Consider the following 12,109-nt stretch of genomic DNA (forward strand, 5'->3'; position numbering starts at 1 on the left):
ACACTGGGATGTCTGACAAACAGAAAAATCCCTGACAGCTGCTTTGTCAGGTGTGGTATCTTTACAAGAATAGATAAGCATAGTGTCTGGGACTTGCTCTGTGGCTCTTGATATGATTAATGCTCCTTTTTTTTTTCATCAGAAAAAAATCAATGAGAAAGAAAAGATCAAGAGCAGTTTATGTTTGTCTGGATGGGCAGCCATTCATACACATTCACATGTTTCCCCTAGTACTGTATTAACCAGCTGTGCACAATGGTCCCACTGCCCCTCATTTTTCACTAACATTTGGAATTTCCTGGCTTTCTGAGTTTTTCCCTATAGTAAGGAGGCATAGGGCATGGGTACAGGGAAGGGGCATCATATTTAGGAGTCCAGGGAATATCAGATTCTGTGACTCTTCTCTATTTCTTCATTTCTTACTCTTCATACCAATGGGCAGTGAGAATCCATAAATTCTCTTCAGTAACAGTTCTTTGAAAGAACCAAGTTCCAGATATTCTGGGTGCTCTGAGGCTCCTCTGGGACAGATTTGGAAGGGAAGACACAGAACACAGAGAAGTTTATGAGAAGTTTATTTTACAGACCACAACAGAAACTCCAGTCAAATTTCTGTAGAGGATCCATCCTGGGGGGCAGACAAGGGCTTGCACCAAGATCAGACTATGTGTATCTTTTCAACGGTATAAGCAGTTTTTGGCACCACAGGCACCACTGCCTCATCGTTGGGGCAGATACCTTTTTCTCTAACAATCTGGGCCACTGCTGCTATTTTTGCAGTTTCTGAAAGAGACAAGAAAAAGATCTATGATAACACTCTAACCCTCAGTTTTCTGGCTTTTTTTTTTTTTTTTACTGGTTTCAGGAACCTCTCCACTGGGGCCCAGTTTCCCCCCAATCATTTGCAAATATATTTCCCTTGTTAGCTTTTCTCACACAACCCCTCCCCTTTCAGACCTGGGCATAGTCCCCATCCACTCTCCCTTCTTCCCTCCTTTCCCTCTGCCCTTCTGCCCTGACATTCGGTTTCGTATCTGGAGTAACATTTCTCTTTGTGGTTTCCCCACCCTAGTAGATAGTTCTTCCCTTGGATGACCTCTATACTTACGATTCATTGCAATGTCCCAGAATAAAGTTCTTGGATAATCCTTACAGATGCAGACCGTGTATTTATAGTTAAAAGAACCTTCTATTGGAGTCCGGCTTACGAGGGAAGCTTTAACCTGGGGAGGAAGAAGTGGGTGGAGATGACCCAGTGTTAGTCTGGGGAGTGGGAAAGGGAGAGAAAGACAAGAAAGCGTGAGGGAGGAAGAGGAAATGGAGGACATTTTTCATGCACAAAGAGCAGGGATGGCTGTGGACCAGAGTCCACTTTTGTCTGTCATTTTCAGGAGCTAAAGTCTAGGTCAGAAGGTTTTCTGGCAACATATCCTGCTTTAGTGCTATGGGTGTGGGCTCCGAAGGGAAGAGGTAAGTGAATCGACAGAGCAAGAGAACACATTCCCAGGCAGCCTTCATCTGGGGAGCAAGCTTGCTGTGGTTCCCAGGAACTGGGCTGCTGCCACAGCTTGGATCTTGGGAGGGGAGGCCAAAACCAGCCCTTGCTCCTAGACCTGTGTTTGTCCCAACTCTGTGACCTTTGATGATTGAAATGACATCTCTCAGAGTCTCTTTCCTCAGTTGTGAGAGGAAAACAGTCACCTACTAGACTTGGCTGTTAGATAAATGGATGAAATCTTGAGGGTAAATTTCCTTTTCCCCCTTTTAAATTTGAGATACATAAGTTTCAGCAGCATCAAGAAGCTTTTGACTGGTTAGTGTTTAGCACGGGGTTGTTATCCTGGTGTCCAGAGGCCTAGAGGGGTCTGTGGATAGAATTCAGAGTCTGTGAACTCAGATGGAAAGAAACTGTATCTTATTTTATTAACCTTTCTCTAAAATTGAGCATTCTTCCCATTATGTCATCAACGGCCCTCAGTGGCATTTGCAGTGTGTGTGATCTTATCATGAAGGGAAACATGGACATGTTCATACCACTTTACAGGTTTATATATCTCAAACTATTGTCTGTACTCATCACTACCTTGAACACAGGGACTTTACATCATGGGGTTGTGTGGTCATGGCCGGGGCCACGTGCCCCTCTCCTGAAGCTCACCCAGCTACCTGGAACCTGCACTAAATAGCCTGTCAGCTCTAACCAGTGAGTTCAAGCTCTCTTACCATTGGGATTTCACTCAGAATATTTTGGAGATCCCCACATTTCTTTCAAAAAATGCACCCTTGCCAGGGGCTTATATCTTCTTGTGACATTCACAGCAATTTATCCTGATGAATCAGAATTTTCAACACTTGGATATTCAATAAAAAAAATCAGAGGCCACTGGGATCCACTTGTTAAAAACCGATAGAGAGTTGGAGCTACTTATTCAGGCTGAGCAACAAAGGCCATTACATAGATCATCTTTATAAGATAAATGTTAACTTGTCTATATTTTTTTAATATTTTAAATGTATTGCCTTTTAGCTAATATGTCAATAAAGTAATGTAAAGAGTACTGTATCAAAAGTTTATTTTTAATAATCATATCACTGTTTTTTTTTAATATGGTAGTTTTCCTGTGTAATCCAATGCATTTTAATCACACATTTGTTTATTATTATTATTTTTGTTGTTTAGAGAGAGAGAGAGCGCGCATGCGAGAGAGCATAAGCCAGGGGGAGGGGCAAAGGAAGAGAGAGAAATAATTCCAGGCAGGTTCCACACTCAGCTTGGAGCCCCATACAAGGCTCAATTCCATGACCCCAAGGCGGCAACCTGAGCTCATATCTAGAATCAGATGCTGAACCGACTGAGCCAAACCAAGTGCCCCTATTTGCACATTTAAAGTAATTGTCTCATAAGCATTCCCTAAACTTCAAGAGACCAAAAAAAATGGTCCATAACACAAATGTTTCATTTTTAAAATGTTTATTCATTTTTTTGAGAGAGAGAGTAACTGGGGAGGGGCAGAGAGGGAGACCCAGAATCCGAAGCAGGCTCTAGGCTCTGAACTGTCAGCACAGAGCCCCAAGTGAGGCTCAAACCCACCAACTGAGAGATCATGACCTGAGTTGAAGTCGGACATTTAGCTGACTGAGCCATGCAGGCGCCCCCATACCACAAAGGTTTAAGCAAAGCACTGTGGTGCTCTTCAACCTTAAAAGATTATACAATCTTTATATTCATGATTGAGGGTATAATCAATTTTAACTTTAGATTTGTGATCCTAATACCTCACTTGATCAAAAATTTCCTTGCAAGACATTATAATTGTTAGAAAATGAATATTAGGTACTAGAATCTTCACACATATAAAGTTACATTTTCCTAAATTAAAAAAATCTAAATAGGTTTTATAGCTAGACACTTTTTATATTGGAAACTACAAATAAAAATTGGTTGATCAGAACTAACAAAATTTCCCAGAAATTCTTTCTACTTTGCAATGTATTCTATGCAATTCCTTGTACTTGGGTAGGCTTTAAGGAGATTGTCTGGGGTGGCTAGGCAGCAGAATTGGTTGAGCATTTGACTTCAGCTCAGGTCATGATCTCATGGTTCTTGAATTGGATCCCTATGTCAGACTCCGTGCTGACAGCTCAGAGCCTGGAGCCTGCTTCAGATTCTGGGTCTTCCCCTCTCTCTGCCCCTCCCCAACTTGCCTCACTCTCTCTCTCTCTCTCCCTGAAAAATGAATAAACATTAGAAAATTATTTAAAAAAAGATTGCCTTATTTGATTGTATTAGCATTGTTCATAAAGCATTGTCCTATGAATCGCAGTAGCACGAATTACTTCACATGTGATTTTGTTGATTAAACACATTTTTTAGCACCTATCACTTTCTCGGGGGTTGAAGCAGACCTTCATTATCTATCATTACCAGAAACTACCATTATCACAAGACCTTTATGCACACATTCTCATTCCTTTTGTCATCTGTGGTCATGATAAACAAAACACAAAATTGAGAAATTATGTGGCCTCCCCCCACCCCCAACTAACATGCAGTGTTCACATTATTGGACTATGAACAGACATATTTGACAAAGCAGCGATATTCTTTGCTCAGTGATCAAAAATCTCTCTTGCAGGTCTGGGGCCATTTCAGGAATATATTTTAAGGAATAACGATTCTCATGCTCCCAATTCTGTTTTCTATTTAATCATTGTGCCCAAATCTCATTGAAGTTGGGAAACTCATGCGTGTGCTGCCTGAGAGAGTGTACTTCTAGAAGGAGGCAGGGGAGAGACGCCTGGGTCTTGGACATAGAACCGAGATAGCCAACAAGGGGCAGATTGCACGTGGTGGACAACAGGAGAGGAGACTGCTGGCAGGGAAGAGGACAGTCTTCTCTGGGGAAAAGCCTCTCTGGGTAAACCTGCACGGGGCCCTTCTCCTTGTGGCCCAGAGCAGCCAACCATAATGCACAGGTGAGACTTAGGTGTATTTCCATTTGAAAACATCCGATCTAGTAAAGGGATTGGACATCCCTCCTACAACTGCAAATTGGAGAAAGGGGAGAGGACAGCGTGGGCTCCTTGTTGGGGACAGGAGGCTGGAGCAGGAGTGAAGTTCTGACAATAGAGCATAAGGGCAGAGGGTGGGGGTCAACACAACTTCTGCTCAGAGCTCACTGCTTGTGTTCTGTGCAACATGCCTCCTCTGCCCACCTGCCCCAATGCACTGGATGAAGTTGTGAGACGCCCCCTATCCTCACTCCTCCTCTCAAACAATCATGCCCCAGACCTTAGAGGAACTCTTACCACTTCTCTCCCAGCTTGTAAGCTTTTCCTTTCTTCTCCCTTTTAACTGTGTTTTTCTTCACTACCCATTCCTTCCTTCCTTCTTTTCCTTCCTACACCTCAGGATCGGGTTCCTTTATCTGTAAAACGGGAATAGTAATCTGCCCCATGATCTGATGATTGTCCTAAGGCTTAAGTATATATGAGAATTGGAAGCATGAGGATTGCAATTCATCATATAAGTATGATGCACAATATTAAAGTGAGAGATTAATCTAACCATATTCATAACTAAGGAGTCAGATTTGTCTTGAGTTCACTGCACCCCCCTCCCCAGGCCCCTACTTACCACTATACATTCTCTCAATTCTGTTCCAACAGTAATTGTCACAGTGAATTCCTCATTTGGGTGTGCTGTGTTGGGGATCACCGCATTCAATATTATCACTCGTCGACTGGTTTGGGGAAGAGGGCAGGAGGGGAGAGATCAGAGATCCATTTATGAAAGGGAAGCGCACAATGAGCAGAGCATAAGGAACAGGGAAGGCATAAGCCAAAAGGGGTAATGAAAGCTGAATCAACTGCTGAGCATCAGAACCCTTGGACATTTTTCTTATTTTTCTTTTTTAATTTACATCCAAGTTAGTTAGCATATAGTGCAATAATGAAGAACCCTTGGAAATTTTTTATCCTTGTCTGTTTGGTTGTTTTCTACAAGACTTTGTTTTGTTTAATATAGCAGCTTTGATGCTTTATTTAAAATTGAGCATTGTCTTTCTTTTCACTGACAAAAAGAAATTAAAAAGAATAAAAGTATAATATCACATGTCATTTCCTTTTTTAAAATTTTTAAATGTTTATTTATTATTGAGAGAGAGGAAGAGAGAGAGAGACTATGAGTGAGGGAGGGGTAAAGAGAGAGGGAGACACAGAATCTGAAGCAGCTCCAGGCTCCATGCTGTCAGCACAGAGCCCCATGTGGGGTTGGAACCCACAAACTGCAAGATCATGACCTGAGCTGAAGTTAGACGCTTAACCTACTGAACCACCCAGGCACCTCTCACATGTCATTTCTTAATAAAATCCTTCAGGTTCTGTTGATTTTCCACTAAGTGTGGGGGGGGGGCAAGATGTCATTACTAGAAAATTCCATGTCAACAGAATTGTGTTAAATCATAAACATCTCAATGCACTGGAGGAATTTTTAGAGTCATCCTTGAGATCATCCATCTTTGATTCCTGGTGGGGCCTAGGAATTTGTATTTTTTTAGCTTTGCAGTAAATTTGGACACATAGTCATGGTTGGGGGCTTCAGATACCATCCTACTTTTAAGCCATATACCACAATCTGATGGGAAAAGGAAATAGAGGTAGAGAGAAGTCAAGGACTCTTTCACCAGAGAGAACTGGGTTCAAGACCAGGAGTGTTAGTTTCTTTCTCCCAGAAACTCCTGGATGAACTCCTTGGTGTTGGTGAGACAGGACAGAATTTAGGGTTTTGGCTACAATGCTTTAGAGTCCCATTTTCCTAGGGTAAAGCATCTTAGATTTTGGAGATACTCCATTTCTTGTGCCAGTTGCTCTAGTGCTCAGTGCATAGGAATTCCAAAGTTCCTCTCATTTGTAAATGAATTTAGGATTGATAAGATGGCCAGCTTAGCTAGAGTGAGTGATCAGATCAGCTTGCCCAAGAGTGAGGAGCTTCCTGAGATGACAGCCTTTTGGTGCTAACACTGAGAAATTTCTGGGCAAACGGGGATTCTCATCACCCTAATTAGTACAGCTTATATCACAGGCTTGCTGCCCCCTAAGGGCTACATGGGGTGACATCTGTGTCTGAACCTCTCCCCATTCAAAGTTTCTTAGGACATTAGCCTCCATTCTACCAACTTGTCAAAACTCTGAATGGTTTACTCCAGGACAGGACATCTAGTTGCGCCACAGGGGGCACCATCAGAGTCACAATTCCCAAATCACATTCAAAACCCTGTTCCTGTTGAGGAACCCTCCTAGATTTGCTGAGTGTATCCCTCCTCCCAGACCCTGGCTCCATTTCCTATTTCATTTTGCCCAATTTTCCTGCTTTTTTCAAATATGTACCCTCACTGATGTGGCTTCTGAACCTGTGTTCCCAGGTGCTAGTGTAGGTGGTAGGTGAGTGTATGTCAAGGATCGGTGATCAGGGCTTCTGATCCTTTAGTGAGTCCTACCAACATTGCTTAACGCTATCACTGGCATGCATAGACTTGCTAAACTTTCTCTTCTAGGAGGCAAGGTGTGAGAATGTAAAGTTTACTGAGCAGAAATCTGATAAAGGTGTAGTCTATGGACAGGTTGTGGATCAGAGCCATAGAGCATGACTGATTGTTACTTATAGCCTACATGCACACTGGGAGCCTTATTTCCATGGACAACCTCGAAGCACCCAGTGGGAATATGAGGGTAGATTACTGGACTTCCTAAGAGGAGAGAAATGGAACTTGAAATGGGGTTTAGGAGAGTTTCTGGGACTAGAGTTCTAGAAAGTTGAAAGTTTTTAGGAAGGGAGATAGAGATTTCCAGGCTAGTATAGGAGCCCTCCCTGAAAGGATTTTTGTGAGGGAAGGAAAGGCTTGGCTCACGTGTTTTCCTGAGCTTTGTTGGTCCACAACTGCAGACAGAAAACCAGGAGCAGGACGGCAGAGTTGGCTCTGAATAGGAGCTGGAGAAAGTGCATGTTGGAGGAGAGAAAAATGTGACGTCTTAGAGAAAACTGCCCCAGGTGCCCAGCATACTCCTTATATGCAGATCAAGCAAGTGAGAGAGCTGCCAAGTGGATTCATGTGGTCAACTACCCAATTACCCTTCCCACTCATGATCTTTCCTTGTTGAGCTGAAGTTTGTTTTTCTATGGAAAAAGTCAACATTCATCTCCAGTGTTAGTCTCTGAGAAAAGAGATTATCCTTCCTCATTTACTTAGTGTATCAGAATTTCACAGAGTGGCCAGGACCTCAAAAGACCTCAAAAGCTCTTCCCTCTTATGCAAATGTTTTCTTTTCTCTCATAATCATATGCCTGCTGTATGTAGCCTTGGGTACAGGCTGCTCCCCTAGTCTCTAGAGGCAGAGAACCCAGCTGTGGTAGCAGATTTCAGATCACAGTTGTAGGAAACTTTTCCTATCTCCTATAGTAAGTTCAAGACATGTTCTTCAAAACATTTCGTAGGGCTACTAGGGTGACCAGGATTCTCCTAGGGGTTACCACCAATCATGAGAAAGGAGAAAACTAGAGATGGGCTGCTCTGGATGACGGGGAATTAAGGCCATAGAACTGGGTGACACAAAGATGTGTGTGATTGTTGAGTCCTTAATTTCAGGCACTGTAACACACATGCACTTGCAGGCATGCACACACATACACACACACACACACACATTTTATTGGTTCTATTTGAGAATCCTAATATCGCTGGTGTTTCATAAATGTTGAAAGGGTTGCAACTCATGTTGGTTACAAGTATATTTGAAACTTTGGGGTGAAGTCAGGTTCTAAACCCACAATATAGCAGGCATTTCAGATGGGAAGGACATATGGGGGCTAGAGAAAATATGGTATCTAGGCAAGTTGTACTGAATTCTTAATGTCACTTTTTCTGGGCTTCAACATGTTTTGGTGTCATTTCATTAGGTGGTAAAGTCCCAGGGTATAAGACAGATTATTGCCTGTTGAACATAATTTGGAGAGGCACTGCATGATGATATTTAAGTATATATTAGTTTATTTTTTTAAATTTATATAGTTTATTGTCAAGTTGGTTTCCATATAACACCCAGTGCTTCTCCCCACAAGTGCTTCCCTCTATGACAATCACCCCCTCCCCCTTCCCCTTCCCCTTCAGTCCTCAGTTCATTTTCAGTATTCAATAGTCTCTCATGATTTGTGTCCCTCTCTCTCCCCAACTCTCTTTCCTCCTTCCCCTCCCTATGGTCCTCTATTAGGTTTCTCCTGTTAGACCTATGAGTGCAAACATATGGTATCTGTCCTTCTCTGTTGACTTATTTCGCTTAGCATAGCACCCTCAAGGTCCATCTACTTTGCTACAAATAGCCATATTTCATTCTTTCTCATTTCCATGTAATACTCCATTGTATATATGTATACCACATCTTCTTGATCCACTCATCAGGTGATGGACATTTAGGCTCTTTCCATGATTTGGCTGTTGTAGAAAGTGCCGCTATGAACATTGGGGTACATGTGCTCCTATGCATCAGCACTTCTGTATCCCTTGGGTAAATCCCTAGCAGTGCTGTTGCTGGGTCATAGGGGAGTTCTACTGATAGTTTTTTGAGGAACTTCACGCTGTTTTCCAGAGCGGCTGTACAAGTTTACATTGCCACCAACAGTGTAGGAGGGTGCCCGTTTCTCCACATTCTTGCCTTTATCTATAGTCTCTTGATTTGTTCATTTTAGCCACTCTGACCAGTGTGAAGTGGATATATTAGTTTAAAAATCATTATTTTTAAAGTGATGGTCACATATTGGTCAAGGATATCATGAAAAGTGATATCCACAGAATACTGGAATATGGTAAAGATGCCTTAAAGGCTAGTAGGAATAACATTTTTATCTTTCACTCCATCATGTATGTCCAATTATAGAACTCCAGGATATTTTAGCTTGATGTAAATGTATGCAGATATTGGTTAAGTAATTTTGACTAAATCATCAATAGATATTTATTCTAGAAACTGATATGAGTTGGGGGGTTAATAAGTCAATAAATTGCTGCAACATAGTTTCTTCAGTGGCTACCCACATTGCATCTAAAATCTGGTTGGAGATGAACAGTGTGAGGCAAACCTTGGTTTTAACTTGGTTTTAGGAATGAAGCAAGTCCACTAGCAAAAATCCACGTGTCTCCCTGGTTGACGCAGAGGTCTCAGTCTTCATGGGGTTGAATATATATGGAAAGACCAAAGTTTCTCAGGGAAGAAAGAATGTTAGTAACTGTTGCAGTTCTATAGATGGTATGTAGGAAAGCGTTCAGAATGTTATTTATGACAAAAGCTTGAGGATAATGTCTTCTCATGCTATTGTTCAGGAAACTGATCTAGCAGATTGCTGCCAGGGGGAGAAAATTGAAACCAAAATCGTCATGTCCTCTAAGTAATGAACAGGTCCAGTAGGTTTCAGAAAACAAATAGAGGTTGATAAAATCAGATTGTAAACAATTCAGAAGGCTCAAAAAACAGAATGTTCAGGAGCAAGGGGAAGGGATTAAGGATTAAAGAGAAGCTTGCCACAGGCTATATTTGTGAAGGGAAAGGTGATCCGAGGCCTGACAGGGCTCACAAAAGAGGAAGATAATGAATAACCACAAAAGAGAGTTAAAGAAGCCAACACACAGTGAACATGTACTATGTGCCTGACGCTGTGCTAAACATTTTATATACATTAACTCAACTTTTGAAACAATGCTATGAAGTAGATTCGAGCTTTATCCCACTTTACAAATGGAGAAATAGAGACACATAGCAAATAAATATATTGAGCTCAAGTCGCATAGCCAGTGAGTGGTGGAGTGAACGTTGGATCCACCCATGTTCTGTGGAATCTGAAAGTTTTGTTTTACAATATTGAGAGCCTGTTTCAGAAATAGAATGCAAATTCTCAAATATGAAATACGTACACAGGACTTTGGAAGAGGTTGTAAGTGAGGGGCCCTAAGATTTCACATCACTAACTTTATGGTGCATACATCTGTGGATGAACCAGAATTTGAATGCAGGCAGTCTGGCTGTAGAACCTGAGCTTTTAAGTACTCCACTGCCTACTGGTAAGGACAAGGCCCCTGTGAGGCATGCCCAAATACTGATAGACCCAAAGTAGGTAAGTTCAAGGCCTAGTCTAAGTACACACTTATCTTCTATTGGTGACCATTCCAGGGTGTTTTCCCATAAAGTTGATGTAACAGTCTTAGCATTCATCCTTTCTTTTATGAATTCATCTCTCTACCCATAATATACTTAGTTCCTTCAGATGATGTATTCTACAAGTACTGATTGAGCACCTACCTTTACAGAAAGACTTAAGGTGATGGGCATACAGAAATGAATAAGACGGAATATAATAGGGGAGGCAGTAAAACAACAAATTTAATAGGCTGTGATCAGAATTGTAACATTAGTTTCTGTTTATTGAGGACTACTAAGTATGTTACAGGGTTAACCTAGGTGGAGCAGGCAGTCATAAGACCTGTCTACCCATAGATTTAAAAAGCATCCAGAGCACCTGGATGGCTCAGTCATTTAAACATCTGACTCTTGATTTTGGCTCAAGTCAAGATCTCATGGTTTGTGGGTTCGAGCCCTGTGTCATGCTTGGTGCTGACAGCATGGATTCTCTCTGCTTGGGATTCTCTCTTTCCATCTCTCCCTGTCCCCTCCCCCCCATAAGTAAACATTTTTTAAAGCATCTAAGCAAACATACCTAAAAATGATAAAATAAAATATGATTCAGAAGTTCTGAATAAAATAAAATTTCTTTACTATAATATACCTTGGGGGTATGGAGAAGCCTTACACATTGAAGTCCACAGACATATTTTTCATTGTCTTCCTTGATCCCTACATTTTCCTCTTAAAAGTAGCTGCTAGAGATTTCTCCTGTCTCTCTTGTCAACACACTATGTCCAACACCATGGTGTTTCCCCATTCTCAACACTTTTATACACTGAGTACTTTTGACATATGACCCTCCCTTCCACCATACAAGACCTCAGAAGTAGAGTTCTGCTCCTTTTGTCTCCTACTCTCATGAGAATCATACCCTAGAATTATTGTATATACCTTCTTCAACTACCAAAAGCAACAATGAGAACAAATATTTATACAGTGCTTACTGTAAGTCAGACTCTATGCTAAGTGGTTAACATATTAATTCCTCTATTGCTTAAAATGATCATATAACTTAAGTATTATCCTTATTTTATGGGTGGAGAATTTGAGGCCTAGAGAGATAAATTGCTCAAGGTTGTAAAGTTGATAACTGGCAGAGTTGGGGTTCAAAATCAAGTAGCCTAGGGAATGCTGGGTGGCTCAGTCAGCTGAGCGTCTGACTTCAGCTCGGGTCATGATCTCATAGTTCATGGGTTCAAGCCCCGAGTTGGGTTCTGTGCTGATAGCTCAGAGCCTGGAGCCTTCTTCAGATTCTGTGTCTCCCTCTCTTTCTGTCCCTCGCTGACTCATGCTCTCTCTCTCAAAAATAAATTTTAAAAAATTAATAAAACATGAAAAAAACAAAAATCAGGCACTCCAATATCAGAGTCTAAGTTGTTAA

At 41.5% G+C, this 12,109-nt stretch overlaps 1 protein-coding gene across 1 annotated transcript; it reads right to left on the reverse strand.

Annotated features, from left to right (window-relative positions):
* Window positions 1-558: 558 nt before the first annotated feature.
* On the reverse strand, window positions 559-7,521 carry PIP (prolactin induced protein). Its single transcript, XM_029955147.1, has 4 exons — window positions 7,410-7,521; window positions 5,138-5,243; window positions 1,109-1,223; window positions 559-783 (listed from the first exon to the last, which is right to left on the reverse strand). The coding sequence occupies exons 1-4, from the start codon at window positions 7,502-7,504 to the stop codon at window positions 659-661; spliced, it is 441 nt and encodes a 146-aa protein (XP_029811007.1). The 5' UTR covers window positions 7,505-7,521; the 3' UTR covers window positions 559-658.
* Between the last annotated feature and the right edge of the window lie 4,588 nt (window positions 7,522-12,109).

The sequence above is a fragment of the Suricata suricatta genome, chromosome 2, assembly GCF_006229205.1.
Source record: "Suricata suricatta isolate VVHF042 chromosome 2, meerkat_22Aug2017_6uvM2_HiC, whole genome shotgun sequence".
Classification (NCBI taxonomy): domain Eukaryota; kingdom Metazoa; phylum Chordata; class Mammalia; order Carnivora; family Herpestidae; genus Suricata; species Suricata suricatta.

What these genes read in the sequence shown, in the direction of transcription:
- PIP (XM_029955147.1), bottom strand. Translation starts at nt 7,504, where the DNA reads ATGCACTTTCTCCAGCTCCTATTCAGAGCCAACTCTGCCGTCCTGCTC. An exon ending in AATTGAGAGAATGTATAGTG is followed by an intron (nt 1,224 to 5,137) that starts GTAAGTAGGGGC and finishes CTTCCTCCCCAG; the next exon opens with GTTAAAGCTTCCCTCGTAAG. An exon ending in CTGGGACATTGCAATGAATC is followed by an intron (nt 784 to 1,108) that starts GTAAGTATAGAG and finishes TGTCTCTTTCAG; the next exon opens with AAACTGCAAAAATAGCAGCA.